We start from the raw sequence: 17,341 nt of genomic DNA on the forward strand, positions 1-17,341 counted from the left end.
TTAATTAAACTTTTGTTGTCAAACAAAGTGCTGCACAACTGAGCTTTATATGGTTAAAATTGAAGAAAAAAATGAAGAAAAATTGTAATTTATTTAAAAAAAAAACTTTAAAAAAAAACTTTAAAAAATTAAGTTTTGATCATTTATTATTATTACATTAGTGTTAGTATTATTATTACATTGAGATGTATCTAAATTCTACTGTACAATAGTAATTTATTTGTCAAGTTAGCCAAACTTTTATTTTGACGGGTTGCCGTGATTTTGAGTCTCTTTGTGTTTATGATATGATGACGGTAGTTTTTCTCAAATTAAATGGTAAAATGCTCATAGACTGACTCTCAGTGACTCTCACTGGAGATAACGTTTGTGCGTTCATGTCCTCATATGAGAGGCAGAGATGGAAACATGTGACCGTCATGCGTGATTCTGAGAGGTAAACCCATAGACTGTAAACCGCGGGTCTACGCATTCATTCGCACAGAGACACACATGATTCGTATTTAAATAGTCTTTTTGCGGTTTAATATTCACAGACACTAGTCTATATCACAATATGCGTTCTCAAGTACCGAAATTTGGTACCTTTTGATTGATTTAATGTGAATCGGTACTCAGTAGTACCGACGTAATTCGGTCGGTGCCCTTAAAAGTACAGAGTTCGGTACCCAACCCTACTCATTAGACCAGGCCACTTTCTTCCATTACTCCGTGGTCCAGTTCTGATGCTCATGTGCCCACTGTTCCCACTTTCAGCGGTGGACAAGGGTCAGCATGGGCACCCTGACTGGTCTGTGGCTATGCAGCCCCATACACAACAAACTGTGATGCACTGTGTATTCTGACCAGTGTTGGGCACGTTACTTTAAAAAAGTAATTAGTTATAGTTACTAGTTACTTCTTACAAATAGTAACTGAGTTAGTAACTGAGTTACATCATTATAAAAGTAACTAATTACCAGGGAAAGTAATTACTGCGTTACTTTTTTTTCAAAATGTTCAAATATGTCAAATAACTTGGATGCCCCCAATATTAAATATGTCAAATGAATGAATTGGACACTAAATAGAATAAATTATTATAATAAAACATTGTACATTAATGTACACTATTGTAATGTTGCTGTGGGACAATGTGAGAGACACCTATCAAATTCAATGCATTATTGTAAATATTATCAGTAGGCCTACTATAGTGTAAATATTGTGTAAATATTATCAGTACTATACTTTCCTTTGGTAGTGGAGCTCACGTTATCACCTGGGTTTTTAGCCACTAATTTTGTGGCATATGATGATGTGAGGCGCTTCAGAATCACTTGCCACCGGCGTGGAGAGACTCTTTCTTCCTGGGCATAAGTTGCACGTTAAATAAATATTCGTACCTTTCACCTCAACGAGAGAAAAGTAGCGCTTATACTTCCAGTTTGCGAAAGCTACCTTTGAAGTCGTTGGACCATGACTGAATGTGCATATGCGTGTGCGTCATAGGTGTGTGTGTGTGTGTGTGTGTGTGTGTGTGTGAACCATAGACCGTGAAAAGAATAGGTGTGAACTCAACCTATCAACTTCAACCTTGTCTCCCACCCACCAATCATCATCAGTTATGTGTACCACCGCACCCACCCCCAACACGCATGGCTGGTGCGCGCACACACGCACACGTTGCAGGTCCGACTGACAGAGAGCCTGTTCGGATGAAAAGCGCTTCAGTGAGCTCAATTATAGTAACGCGAACGCTGCATTTTTTTCCCTCTGTAACGCTAATGGCGTTGTAACGGGAGAAACAGTAATTCGTTTGATTACTCGTTACTGAAAAAAATTATTCCGTTAGTAACGCCGTTTATCTGTAACGCCGTTATTGCCATCACTGATTCTGACACCTTTCTATTAGAACCAGCATTAACTTCTTGGCACTTGGCTCCCATGACTCTGTAGCCGGTTCACCACTGTTACTTCCTTGGACAACTTTTTATAGATACTGACCACTGGAAACCGGGAACACTCCACAAGACCTCTAGTTTTGGAGAAGTTCTGACCCAGTCGTCTAGCCATCACATTTTGGCTCTTGTCAAACTCGCTCAAATCTTTACGCTTGCCCATTTTCCTAACTTTGAGGACAAAATGTTCACTTGCAGCCTAATATCATAAATGACTTGTGCAGACAAAACACAATAAACACTGTCATGTCATTTTGTAATGCCTGGAGTTTGGGAATGCAATCATGTGAGACACTTCTGGGGCAACATTATACCGAATCATTCTGATGATAGACTTCGGCTCAGGCATTTCAGAATGATCAAACCAATATCCAATCACATCCTCTATTGAGGCAAAGTAACATCAGTTTTTTGTTGCGCATCGAAGGATTTATTAGGTAAATGTGTTTCTATCATAGTTTAGGTCTTCTTATCGGATAAAAAAAACATTATTCGCCTCAATTGAGAGCTTACGTTTTAATGTACATTTTTAGAATGAATGCGCATTTTGCCGTTTCCATACAGCGTTTTTTATGCAATATCCCAAAATGCCCATTAAAATAGGTGGATGGATCAATGGCTAATGAGAGCGATGAGGATTCTTACCTCTTCGAGATAGATGTTATCCAGATCGTAGCGTGTGTGGACTGACTCAACCATCCAGCTCTCAGGAGTGTTCAGATTGAGAGTAAACAATGGCGACTGAGGCATATCCAAGAACCTTGCCATCGGACCAGGAGCAAAGCTGCTATCTGTTGAAAACGAAATCTCTGGCTCCAAGACGTATCGATAAAAACTGAGGAAAAAACAAATCATGGCATTGTTTTATCATAAACATAATACTATACAAAACAGCAAAGGCTACACAAAAAGATACATTTTGAAATATGAACTGGAAGGTTTAGTGCATCAGAGAGAATTATACCTCGTCACTGTAGCCTCTAAATTAAACTCAAGTAAACAGTGAAATGTGAAGGTGACTCTATGTGTCGCCACAGAGAGAGTTTTCTCCCCTCTAACCTTTTCAGTGGGAGGTCAGAGAGCTTGGACTGGCAGTTCATGAACACTCGCAGGTTGACGTTGACCAGCTGCTTCAATACCTGAGTGGGCAAACAGGAAGTGGCATGAGTCAAGGTACAAACAACCAAATGAACCCGCTCTCACCGACAGCTGGTCTCAGAGCCAATGCAGACTGACTGCTGATTGACTGTATCTGTGAAATGTCACAGAATGGGACCAGATGTCCTGTGATGACTAATGCAGGTATATACACAGCATGTAGGACAAGCAGGACATGATCCTGGATCATCATCCTTTGGTTAACATTCCTGTCAAATAATAATGGATCTAGCATAACCAAGGGGTCAAGTTTGGGCTGGTTAGCATGGTCCAGTCCAGCCCCTGCAGGTAGATTTGGTAACTCAACCATTTGGTTATACCAATAGCTACATGTCTTACTTGTCTAACTCGTGTTAAAGGGATAATTCAGTCAGGTCCACTTAAGTCAAAAACACCATAGACAAACTTTTAGTCAACTTTTTATTGGCATATTTTGATATGGCTCTGTTCTAAATTCCCCATCCTTTTCATGAGCTCCATGAAAAGCCAAGACAGGGAACAGCAGCAGATTCTGGGGACAACCTCCCATTTTTTAACTGGGAGGGCAGCGAAATCCCCCATTTAGAACAGAGTAAGCATCAATGACAACAGAATGACTTATTTGACTTACAGAATGACATTGATTAAGTTAAACACAGTTTAAGGAGGAGCTGGGGTGGAGGTGGGTTGCAAAGCAGCGTGCAGCAGAAGCAGCCAAGCAGGCAGATTGAACTGAAGCAACGCTTAAGTAAGGCGCCCTGTTTAAGAGTTGCCAGTTGAGTGCATAGGAATCGGATCAGGCGGGGTTGGAATTTTGCCAATCAGCTGATAGCGGAGCTTGACTACATGGCCTGCCTGTACTAAAACAGAATGCTTGATTTCACCCCCCAAAAAAATACATTCTGTCAATTACTCTCTCATGTTTTTCGAAACCCATAAACAGACTCGAAACACGGTTGATGATACTTCTAATGAAATCTGAGAGAATTCGGTCCCTCCATTGAAAGTCTATTCACCCAAAACTTGACGCTTCAAAACGTTCATAAAGAGATTGCTAAAGAAATCCACATGAATCAATCCATATTACAGTGCTCTATGCATGTTCGCTGATCAATGCTTAAACGTAAATAAATGCCTAAATTAAATGTGTTCATCATAGCAATCGTGTCTCTTGAAAAATCTTGAAATAAACAGCTCGATTCATATGGATTTCTTTTATGATCTCTTTATGAACTGTCAGAATTTTGGGTGAATAGCCTTTCCATTAAAATATCTTAATTTGTGTTCTGAAGGTGAATGAAAGTCTTATGGGTTTGGAACAACATGAGGGTGAATAGTTGATGACAGACTTTTAATTGTGGGTAAACTATCCTTTTAAGTCAAGGTGTGCCCATGTTCTCACCAGGAGGAGGGGTGCCAGTTTCTGAGCATCTCTGGTCACTGGATCCACAACAGCTACAACTTCGAAGTACACTTCTTCTTCCTTTGGTCTAATCTTCACGGCACTGTAAAAAGGAATAGAGAGGAAAAAGTTTAAATTAATGAATTCTGAAGATTTAAAGATAGCAAGTCCTGGTATGAGAAGAGTGACGCACCTGTATCTGTCTTCTGCAAAAGTGTGCTCGATCCTTGCCTCACCTTTGGGCTGGGAGGACAGCAGGGAGTCCACCTTCATCACCAGATCACTAGCTCTAAATCACAAACAACAAATTGAGGCTAAGGCCCAAAATCTACTCTACGCAAGAATTAATGCTAATGTGTTTTTCCCATGTCGTCGCAATCAGAAATGTCAGAACATGGATCAATTTAAAAAGTTTGTTCTTTTTTGTTAATATGTGGAGATGTACATAGCTAGATAGCTGATTAATAACAAACATTTTGTTGGCACAAACATTTGATCACACCTTTTTGCCCGACTGAGCAGAGATGTGAATATATTCTCTGATTCGATTAATATTATTTACCTTCTAATTTTGATGCATTTTGATTACATTCAATTAATTTGGAACAAATAAAACACTGTGGAAGAGAAGAATGCACAATAAGGAAGTAGAAAGCAGAAGTATTTGTGCTGGTGTTTGAGAACAAATCGCTGGGGTTGATCACTCCTAATCATATGTTATTATTGTTTTTTTAAAGTTAAAAAAAGCCAAAATGATGATGAGTTCAGACCAGTTTTTTCACTCTGTCACACGCATTTAAAGGTTTGAGTTGTTCAAAATATCCTGCAAAACATGTAAATTCTTTAGTCTATATATTCATGTGCAAAATTAACATAAAAAATCCAAATGTGCACAGTAAATAAATAAAAAAAATCTAAATATCTGAAAAAAGCGGTGCTGAAATGTGTCTCGAAAAAAATTTTCAATTACATTTAAATACATTATATAATTTTAATAATTACATTAACTTAATCTAAATATTAATATATAAATATTGTATTGAGATTTAATGCTGCCTTGTGTAAATATATATTCAGATTAGATTCACAAACAAGGGTAGTAACAAAATTAAATTAGAAATTAACTTAAAATGTATCAGACATAGGCAGCAGTGGCAAAATGTTAATTTGTTAAATTTATTTTTTCTGGCTAATATTGACAGAGTTCGAATCAGAAAAAAATGTAATAAAAAAAAAAAAATCACACCACTACTAAAATTCAAGTGTTTGAATCTGTATTTCTTAATTCATTGTAGAGCATTATTTATTTTAGTCACTTTTATTGACACAAAATATAGAGAGAATAAGCAACCAGATTCGAACCGGTATTGCCCACACAAGCGCTAGAGCTTAGATCGGGCTAAAACAAAAACAAGCCCAACCCTACCCGAGCCCGTGCACATTGTGTCTGAGCCTGGCCCGGCCTGGCCAGACACATTAACTGTAACTATGAGACCGAGCCCGATTTAAACCCGACCATTTTTTATTACATGGGCGTTCTGACGAGAATGTGCCTGTAATGAGCGAAGCGGAGCGGTGTGATGCTCAGCTCAATAATCCACTCTATGCCAGCACTCCACTCATGAACAGCTCACCGGTAAAATGACGTTCACTCAAATTTTGCTCAGACAAGACATTTATCTGTACTGTAGCCTACTATACTTGTGGTGCCATTAAACAATGTATTTTGTTTCATATTTATGTTTAAATATTATAATGTTATTTTTGCACTTTCATAATCAGTTGAAATTTAAAGATGCGAGTGGGTCAGAAATGATTTTGACCACTTCATTAAGTTTTGTTTTGTAGAAAGCCTGATATGAAAGCGTATGAAAGCCTGATATGAAAGGTGAAAGCATATATGAACAAGTTCTCCGTTTAGGATTAGAACAAATTCAACCCAAGCGCTCTTTGGTGACGTGGATGATTACGTTACTGTGGATCATTTGTCCATCATCGTATAAAGCCCGCCCTGACAATTTCATTGGTCCGCACAGCTCCTGTTCGGGCATAGTTGCTCCACAACAGATCAAGTCCAGACTGAACTGCCCAACCTCAAATGTTGTGGGTGGGGATAAGTTCGGCTGGCATCCAGGCTAAATATTAGTTCAAACTTTGCTAAAAATATTTATATTATTTATGATTATGGCATAGCTTTCTGCCCACCCAATTAGGCAAGTAATGATTAAAAAAAACTAGTGCTGGGCATCGATTAAAAAAAATTAACTAATTAATCACATTTTTTTCTGTAATTAATCGCGATTAATCGCAAGTTTTTAAAATTTTAAGTTTTTAATATTTTGATATTGTAATGATTTCAGTTACTCTCCAAATTAATGTATAAACAATTTAAAGACAGCATATTTTAAATATGTGTTGTATTGTCATCTTTTTATGAATGAAGGCCAGTCTCACTGATGTCTCTATGAAACATTAATGACGTTACATTACAGTATAACTGAAAGCTCCCAATTTCAACATTTATTAGGCTTTAAAAAACAACTTTTAATTTAAGTGAACTTAAAACAATCTTTACATAAACCCAAAATAATAAATGTTATATTTACCCATGGCCTTCCCTGTTATACATATACAGAAATGTAATAGTTATCAAACCTTCCTTAACTGCATAAAAATAAATGAAATATAGATGAATCATCATTAAAGCTACAATTTTCTCTGTTCCCGTTGTTCTTTGATGAACATTAATGACAGGCATCATCAGTGCTCCTGTCACTTTAAGAACAGCCGCGGATCTCACGCGCTGTCCCGCGCATCTCATTTCCTCACAACTCTTTAAGTTCATTTAAGACGTTATTTAACTAATTTAAGACTCCTAATATGAGAATACTCAAAATCCTCTGTGTTATTGTTTGTTCAAGAGCAAAAGAGAACTCTATGTGAGCAGGAAACTGACGCGAGTCTATCTATGCGTCGACTGTGTTTGTGTGTGTGTGTGTGTGTGTGTGTGTGTGTCAGTGTCCCTTGATTAGCTGACATGAGACGCATCCACACACACACACACACACACACACAGACACAGACAGGATACTGGCATACAGCGCGCTCTCTGTGTCTTGTCGCGCTTGGAAGCATATACATGAATAGGAGCGTGATGATCATGTAACGCTTAGCAAAAATGGATATAAAAACGGACGCTGCGTTATTTGCGTTAAATATTTTTAATGCGTTAAGCTGAAAAAATTAATCGCCCGCGTTAACGCGTTAATTTGCCCAGCCCTAAAAAAAACACAAATGCTTGATCAAGGCCCGACCCGGCCCGAGGATAGTGGGAAATATCGGCCCGACCAGGCCCACGGGGTATGGGCTCGGGCAGAGAATCTAAACTCTAACAAGCGCCATGGCTAACCAATGCTAAGAAAAAGGCAAAGTTTGAGGCCTAGTGCCAGATTCAAGTGCTGATAAAGACAATGACTGTCTCCTCTATTATAGCCAACACTTCAATAATCAGCCCTCTAAAGGTTTACTGAGAGGATAATGAACATGGTGTCACCGTCTAAGTCTGCTCTTCCAGTAAATATGCATAAAACGCAACGCTTATTACATCTCCGTCTTCAAGGCAGACCGACACACTTCATTAAGAGGAAGTAATTACTGCAGAGAGTACATGTGTTGGTAATGTGTAATGCATCGTAATCCTTTCACAGTTCTGCCATGACGACGTTCTGTACTGAAAGAGGTCTGGAGCTCTGCTATTGGTTATACATGCAAACAGCAATCATTTGAATACAACAATGAAAGCATCTGTAACATGTTTAGCACTGGATTGGTCTAGCATACCTGTCCTCGACCATCCCCAGCTGTTGAATTTTGCCCTTGATGCGCTCCCCTGATGTCTTTAGGATAATATTCTCCAGAAGCAGAAAATCATCCTGGTTAAAGACCTCCCCTTCTTCCAATGGACCAATGATCTGCAGAGGGGAAAAAAAACAGGAAGCAAAATAAGAAGAGCTTTCACAGTATCTGAAGTCTTGTCATACAGTCGGCCAATTGTCTAACTTACTCTTCCATTACTGATCACAGCTCTCTGGCCCTTTATCAGTTTGAGGACATCCTGGCAGTAGGCAGCGTGAGCCAATAGGAAGTTCACATTAGGGGACTCATATGCACTCTTAAACAGAGGAACATCCATGCCCTGTAGTGCAGAAAAATGCAGAAGGATCTGGTTAAATTGGTTCTATATTAAATTCAGCAGTTTAAAATTGCAGTTTAAAAGAAATAACCCTGAGCAAATAATCCATCACAACTGTAAATGAATTACAGGAGAGCTTATTTTACCCCAACAGCAAACTCCGCAATGTCACTCCCTCCGTAAAGAGCCTGCGCCGTCTCTTCTTTAGCCATTTTGGTGATGAAGTTTTTGGCGTTGTTGGAGGTTTGGGTCTGCATAGCTGACCATATGGCTCGAGCAATCAGGCTCTTCTCAGACGGGTTCTCGCTGGGATTATTGATCACTCCTAATCGTACATTATTACTGGTTTTCTAAAGTAAAAAACAAAACAAATTATGATTAGTTCAGACTTGTTGTTCCACTCCGTGACATGAAAAAGATTTTTAATTGTTTTGGTTTTAATTTAAATAAATCTGAAACAATCAAAATGGAGCTAAACAGAAATATAAAAAATTACCCCGTAAAACATGTCAATCCTTGAGTCTACACTACATTTGCAAGTCCAAAAGAATATTCACCAAATGCCAAGAGAAAAATATAGTGCATGCAGTGTGCATGCAGCATGTATAAAAAAATGAGTGCTGTCAAACAATTAATCGCATTCAAATTAAACGTTTGTGCTTACATAATATGAGTGCGTACTGTGTATAATTATTATGTATATATAAATACACACATGCATGTATATATTTAAGAAAAAAAAATATTTACAAATAAAATATTTAGATTTATGTATAATATAAATTATATAAATATATACAGTCATGTGAAAATATTAGGACACCCTATTGAATTCCATGGTTTTCTGTATCAGGACATATAGACTTGGTCGGCATTACTGGGAACGTCCACAAAACGTCATATCCGCCATATGCCGTGGGGGAAAACAAGCCATTAGAATGAATGCACGTAGACCTTGTTAGACACTTTATCTTTCCTCTTTGTAATGACAACAATTTATTTTAGCTTGATGCAGTCCCGAAAGGTTGCCATGTGCTGTTCTGCACCTCTAGTAAGTTAACAAAAAAGTAAATACTACCAACTTATACTACCAAAAAAACAGATGGAGCCGTTCCTCAATTCAGAAAGCCTGCAATACGTCCATTACAATTAAACATTTGCACTACATGATGCTGGTATTATTGTAAAGATTAAAAAAAGAGATTTCATTAATTGCAATGGCAAAAGTTTGTTGAACAAAACACCAATAAAGTCGTGTTTACCGTTAAAGCAGTTTTTCACGATGAGCGATCACATAGCCACATAATATGCGTGAGGTTATTAAATGTACAAAACATTCAAAAGTCTTCTTTCTTTCATGATGGGAAGGACTGGGCTCATTATATAGTCACATTATATGTACGAAACTTGTACATTTTCTCGTCAAAATGCATAATGCTCCCACAAATATTACACGACATAATAGCTAGGCTACTTCAAAAATCACCCAGTTTTTTGATGAAGACGGTTGCTATAAAAAAAGCAAATAAAAAAACTTTCAAATATCAATTTCATAGCACAAGACACGTTTTATGATCATTTTATTGAATTAACGTCTTCATCGAAAGACTGGGTGATTTATGAAGTAGGCATGTCATACCTATATGGGGGTCGGTGGAGCAGCATGTATTTTGATGAGAAAATGTCACCTCTGGCCATTGATTCCGTTGGGTCGTTTATCAGTCACAGATACTGTATGGACAATCTGACCCAATAGGGTTCAGTTTTTCTGTACATCTTGCTCTGTCGAGCGGCAAAAGAGATTCTACACAGGCCAAACTGGGTTAACCCCATGCATTTACATTGTGGGGGAATGGACTGTTTTCCCCCACGTCGACTCCGCCCCCACGCCACGCCCCCAGCTATGACACAACACCGACCAAGTCTATAATAAAAAAAATCATCTAGTGCTTGGCGGATCTTAAAATTTGGGAAATAAAACCTCAGATGAACAACAGCACGACATATTACAAACAAAAAAATATTTTAGCTGTTTGCTCAGTTTATTTAAATAAAATAAGCTTAAACAACACAAATCTTGAGTTTTTTGCTTAATTGCCATTTGCACTCACTTTTATTACGTTATATGAAATTAAATGCATAAAATGTTAACCTAAACCATTTTTGTTGGGACTACATGAATCATTTGTTGCACTGACTGAAACTGGGTAGTGTATTTCCAGTTTCCAGTGCTGTTTAATGTGTTTTTTAGTAAAGGGAAAGACCTGTTAAAGTTTGATGTTATATGTAACAGTTATATTTGACATTTAAAAGTTGTGTTATGTGTCGATTTTTGAGGTTACCATTATGCTGAAGTGTAGACCTTGTGGCTTTAGGCTATCCTGTTCTCAATGAGCTGTAACTGCTAATGCCAGTTAGGAGAAACCAGTGATTTTACTTGATCACTTGCATGCTACAAATGTTACACTTCGCATGTGAAAAAGTGTTGCATTGACTATTAGTTTTTATAGAAATAAATAAAATAAATTAGTTTGACACAGTTCCCACAGTCTACATATGGTCATCAATTATACCCCTTTTTATCATACTGTATCAGGTAGGAATGACCATTTTTTTAGTAGTCTTGACTAAATTAATTTAGGTTCATACAACAAGATTAAAACAAATAATTTAAAACCAATTAGATTTTGTTGGAGAAATGTAATTCAACTCAGTGGAAAAGTTTTCCTTAATTTAAGTTCATTCAACAGCTTTTTTTTTTTTTTTTTGCGTGAAAAACCAAGGGGGACAAAGTTAGGACACCCTATCATTCAATTGCCTGTAGATCCACTTTTAGCAGCAAAAACTTAAAGTAATAATTTTCTGCATAATTTATCAGTCTCTCACATCATTGGAGGAATTTTGGTCCACTCTTTACAACATAGCTTCAGTTTGTTGAGGTTTGTGGACATTTGTTTATGCACAGCTCTGATCACAGTATTTCAGTCAGGATGAGGTCTGGACTTTGACTGGGCCATTGCAACACCTTCATTCTTTTCTTTTTCAGCCATTCTGTTGTAGATTCGCTGGTGATCTTCGGATCATTGTCCCTTTGCATGACCCAATTTTAGCCAAGCTTTAGCTGTCGGACATATCTCATATTTGACTCTAAAATACTTTAGTATACAGAGGAGTTCATGGTCGACTCCATGACTGTGAAGTGCCCAGGTCCTGTGGCTACAAAACAAGCCCAAAATCATCACCCCTCCGCCAGCATGCTTGACTTTTTGTATGAGGTGTTTGTGCTGATATGCTCTTTTGGTTTTCACCAAACTTGGCGCTGTGCATTATGGCCAAACATCTCCACTTTGGTCTCATCTGTCCAAAAGACATTGTCTTAGGCTGTGTGTCCACCAAAACGTTTTTCTCACATGGCTGGCTGGCATATTCAATTGTTTTCAATGGGAGCGCCGCGTTTTTAGAATGCCATGAGCGTAACAAGGCGCTGAGCGAGTATTTCACGCTCAAGGGCTGAGCTTTCAGTGTTTAACTGGTCCCTAAGAGTTGAAGAATGTTCAACTTTGAGTAAAATGCAGCGCTCATCACATTCACTTTTCACCAAGCCGTACACAGTGGAGGAGGGGCGGGACAAATACAACACCGACCAACCGCCACATTCTGCTTGTACAACGTCAACAGATGAAAACAAGCAGCATAATAACGGAACAAAATAAATTAAAATAAGAGCCAGAGCAAATACTTTACAATGTTTCTGTATTGATTCAATATAAAAATGCAGATACAAACTATCTGTGAAATGAGATACGAGTAAAACTTCCGCGGATATTGCGTATCATAACAAGCAAAGAGTCTCAACTGAAAAAAAGCTGTGCTGCCAAAGCGCTCTCAAGCGCCCACAGCTAGACGTTTTCAGCAGAGCGCCTAGCGTTTTCAGCTGGATAAAAACGTTTTGGCGGACACACGCCCTTATGGTTTGTTCAGATGCAACTTTGCAAACCTAAGCCGTGCTTCCATGTTTTTTCAGAGAGAAGAGGCTCTCATGACAACCCTTCCAAACATGCCATACTTGACCTATCTTTGTCTAATTGTACTGTCATGAACTTTAACATTTAACGTTAGGCCTGTGGAGCGTGAGGTGTAGTTCTTGGGTTATCGGCAATTTTTCTGGGCAAAACACAGTCTGATACATTTTTTTTTTTCTTAAATATATACATGTATGTGTGTGTATTCAAATACGCATAATAATTATACACAGTACATGCACATATATTATGTACACACAAACTTTTATTTTGATTAATCGGTTTACAGCCCTAAAAAAATATTAAATACACACACACACACACACAAAATAAAATATTTGTGCTGAAATGTGCCAAATATTTGTTTTCCAAATAATATTAAAATAAAGCACCTGGCAGCTGTGACAAAAAGTTAAAAACAGTAACCTGCGAATGAGTTTTTATCTTTTACAGCTAACATTAACGGAAGTCAGTTACATTGGCCTACCATGTGACGTATAGCATCATACAGCAGCTGTCGTCCCGAGGGCTGGTCAAAGTCTCCTACTACCCAGAAAGTCACTGGACGGATGATGCCATCATCTGCAAGTCAGTGAAGAACAGACACATGGGCTAAAGGAAATGACACAGCTGATACATGCCGCTTCCTCATGCAATCTAAAATGGTGAGTGAAAATGATGCGAGGAACTGAAAGGATTCTCGCTTTTCTTGGGTTTTAACAATCAAAAAGGTGTATCTGAAGTGCCCAAGCGGCACACAAAGACAGACAGGCAATTTCAACCTAGATATAAACCTGTAAACGTTTGTAAAAGAAAGATATTACAAGGGACCACAGGATAGAAAGAGATTCTCTTTCATCCATCACACAGTGACAGTTCGGACAGATGACAAATGCACAGCTGTGCGTAAATCAATAGCAAGCTTCAGAAAACTTCTACACTTGGTTAAAAGAAAAAGAAAAAATAAGATGGTAATCTGAAAACTTGCAGGCACACTTAAAAAGGAATATTCTGGGACATTTACATCAGTTGCGTGCTGTCAATAATTTAGATTCGTCCTCAGTATATTTCGAAACAACAAAAAGTTATTTACAGGAATGCACTTATAATGCAAGTCTAGCAAGCACCACTTCTAGACTTCCACTGCGTCATGTTTATATTGTCAAAACAGCGTGATTGGAAAAAAAACATCTATAAATATTTAAAATATCTATTTTACTAAGTTGTTGCACACTGCTAGGCTTCCACTATAAGTGTATTCCTGTAAATGTATTTCCCATTTGTGTACACAAACTGAGGCAGAGTCAAAATTATTTCCTGTGGTAATCGGCAGCATGCCGCAGATGTGGTACACAGACATTAAGTTTTAAATAGCCCAGGATATTCCTTCAAGCAACAGACAGCGTTATGTTAATGACGGTAATGTAGGCGTTTTCTAACAATATTTGCATTCCATGACTACATGTTTAGATGAGATCTATGTGAAGTTTGCTGTCAGTTAAGTGACTATAACAGCTCAATGCAATTACCAGAAGCATCCCTGGTTGAAATCCCTGAAAACAGCATTCAAGAAAAAAGAAAAATAAGAAACAAATAAAGACAGACAGATACATTTAGTGGTACAGAGATAGTTTGCGGTGTCTAAAGCCAGGTGTAGGCTGCAATTTTTTCTATTCTCCTGTCAGATTATACAACGAGGCCTGGTGAAACCTTGGTTAATAGCCATAACAGATTGTATGATATTAAAGGGAACATGACACACACACAGTTTCTGTCAATCTCATGTTAATCTTGAGTACCTATAGAGTAGTATTGCATCCTTCATATCTCTGAAGAGTCTTTAGTTTTTTTATATTTATAAAAGACAGATATGCTGTACCGATTCTTTCCGAAAACAGCCGAGCTCCTGAAGGCGTGCAGTGGTTGGGGCTAAAGAGTCTCACACACACACTCTCTCTCACACACACACACACACACACACACACTATCCCTGGATAACTTTCGATTCAGTAAACGTTAGTGTTGTTTACATTATATGTACGTTTGCGCCGAATGCCAACAAAATAGACATTTGGTGCAGTTTCACTCACCACCGCTTGCTCTCTGGTTGATGCGTGTGTGTGTGCGCTCTCATGCGGGAGAAGTGGCCATACAAGCGATTCCGCCCTTTATAAAGTCATACAGGGCCATACTCGAAAAAAACTTTCCGAAACGTATTCGAATCCTGAAGGAGTGTATTTAGCACAGAAATACCTCCAACTAATTTTTTTGAAAATTTGCCCATGTTTAGCATGAGAATCCAACTCTTTAACAGTGTAAATAAGTCAGAAGGCATAAAATAGCATTAGCACCATAGACAGTAAAAGAAATGGACACAGCGACCCCATAGACTTCAATGGAGGAAAGTGAAGTCAAGTAGAAGCACTCACTTCCTGATGGCTGAGCGTACTGCGCAGCCTCAGACTGAGCTTGACGACGTAGATGTGACGTGAGCAACCTGTCTGACAGTAGTAAGTCTTCTAGTAGTTGTGCAAAGTGAAATCTGAATCACCGAATCTTGCAGAGACGGAGAGCGTGACCAGGAGCAACTTTTGGTAAGTATTCTAATTAATTATTTTGTCATTTTGCATAGTATTTATTTATTTTAATAAACTGCCTCATAGACAGAAAAAGATTGCCTGCGAGCTTCTCCTCCTGTCTATACGGGTTTATACGGTAATTTCTCTACTGTCATGTGGTTATGACACAATCATTAGCCTATTTTTACAAAAACGGCTTCTACGGGGCGATAGTGTAAGATACAAGGTAATGGAGCCTTTTATACATTGTTGTGTTTCTTTAGAAATAAACAATGGACAACTGGAGTCTTTACACGCCTCAGATGTAAAGTTATTCGCTGTCAAAGAGACGGCAAAATGAATGGGAGTCAATGGAATGCTAACAGCAGGTGATGGCTTGGTTAGCAATGGCTGCCCCTGACTTGTTGATTTAAGTCACCAATCCATGTCTGTCGTATTCAATTGCATGTGACTGTTCATTCTACAAAGCAAACTAAATTATATTTGTTGCATAACACATAGAAAACAGAATAGTATCAATTACTATTTCTCAGTGAGCATGACACACTTAGCAAAATCGAGACTGCCAATTTCTCTTATGACAAAATTCTTTGAAATATTTCTCAGACGGCAAAACCACAGTGTTCACCAGGGAACTAAGATTTCAGAATTACAGATTTGATTAAAGGCCCCATAGAGAAACCCTCCATTGTTCTTGTTTATATAGGTCAGAGGTCAGCAGCAGATTGAATGAATAGCGTTTCGCATTGAGATCAATAGCAGCAATCACCTCACCTTTCTTTGTCATGTAGTTCATGCTGTTGGCCACCGCTGCGTTCTTGTCTTTGGTGCCCAGAAAGAGGAAACGTGCATATTCGTCGATAAAATGATTGTCTGGAAAAGAAAAGTCTTGTTTTTTGGAAGTCAAGTGATGCCAAACACTTGGGGAGAAAATGAAAATAAGGTTGTGCTTTGTTCTCAGTTAGAGGTACATTCACATTCATAATTGAATCCAAACAAAGTCATTTCGAATGCAGCTATTTCTAAACATCGAGTGCTATTTGAGTTCAGAATGAAATGAGTCTTTTTCTCAGCTTCCTGAAAGACTGCAAATATACTATTCAAAAGCTATTAAAATTCAGTTTCATATTCCTCTCAAAAACAAAGCAGTTTATGAATATCATTGACGCAGTCTCATTTGTACGTCTTTGTAAATAAATGGGTTTTCAAGAACAAACAAGACATTTAGCGCAGAATTCCCAGTGAGGTAGATATTCATTCCCGAGTGCCTGTGAGAGCATATGTGTTGTATACCTCAACCAAACTCATTTACAGGAAGAAAAGCTAGCAGCAGAACACTGAGGAAGCAATTTTGTTATGAACACAGTGAGACAAATACTCACTGGTGGCGGAGAGGTCCAGATAATTCCTGCTGGTGCTCAGGATTCTGGAATTGATTCGTGGGACCACATTGGGTTGATTCATGATAAAATCCACCACATCATGGTCACTGTTCAGCTCACCCTGAAAAGATTATGGAAAGCATTTTTAAAAGATGACACGGATGATAAATAAGCCTAAATTGTACTTCAGATAAATGCAAAAATAAATGCATTAATACTAGATAAATAAACTGAGCTGAGACACGATCGCGGGTTGCCTTGTGCACAGCTATGGCTTATGACACAGTGCTGCCCACAAGGCTATTGCTCCTACATAACAGCTTATTTTTATCTGTTATTTTGTCCTAGGGTTGTTATATTTCTCACAGATTTCTGCTCGTTCTAAATCAACACAGTAAAGACTACATTTATATGAATGTATTAGAGAGAGAGCGATTGCGTGTGAATTCATTCTACCTAGTCTCTCTACTAATAGTGAAGCTGTGGGCTTTAGTTATTTCTAAAGTTTAGAAATATATGCTAGAACTTTTCAGTTTCTAAGGTATTTTATTGATAAATCACAGAACAGTGTTGACAATATACGTCTGCGCTACTGAATGTTTCTGTGTGTACATGATCTGCGCTTGATGTGCGAGCTACTGTCTGTATGTGTGTGCGTTGCAATGCAACAGTGCCTTAGTTTAGAAT

The 17,341-nt window shown here is 38.2% G+C and overlaps 1 protein-coding gene across 1 annotated transcript in view; it reads right to left on the reverse strand.

Annotated features, from left to right (window-relative positions):
* Positions 1–17,341, reverse strand: part of uggt1 (UDP-glucose glycoprotein glucosyltransferase 1) — a 45,703-nt gene that overhangs the window by 13,323 nt on the left and 15,039 nt on the right. Inside the window, exons 19-28 of the mRNA XM_079819839.1 lie at positions 16,655–16,775; positions 16,047–16,145; positions 13,181–13,275; positions 8,818–9,021; positions 8,543–8,674; positions 8,320–8,450; positions 4,673–4,768; positions 4,480–4,582; positions 3,000–3,079; positions 2,586–2,775 (exon numbers count right to left, since the gene is read on the reverse strand). Of these exons, the coding sequence (XP_079675965.1) occupies positions 2,586–2,775; positions 3,000–3,079; positions 4,480–4,582; positions 4,673–4,768; positions 8,320–8,450; positions 8,543–8,674; positions 8,818–9,021; positions 13,181–13,275; positions 16,047–16,145; positions 16,655–16,775 (1,251 nt within the window). The remainder of the gene's footprint in view (positions 1–2,585; positions 2,776–2,999; positions 3,080–4,479; positions 4,583–4,672; positions 4,769–8,319; positions 8,451–8,542; positions 8,675–8,817; positions 9,022–13,180; positions 13,276–16,046; positions 16,146–16,654; positions 16,776–17,341) is intronic.

This window comes from Gobio gobio (assembly GCF_949357685.1).
Source record: "Gobio gobio genome assembly, chromosome: 6".
NCBI lineage: Eukaryota > Metazoa > Chordata > Actinopteri > Cypriniformes > Gobionidae > Gobio > Gobio gobio.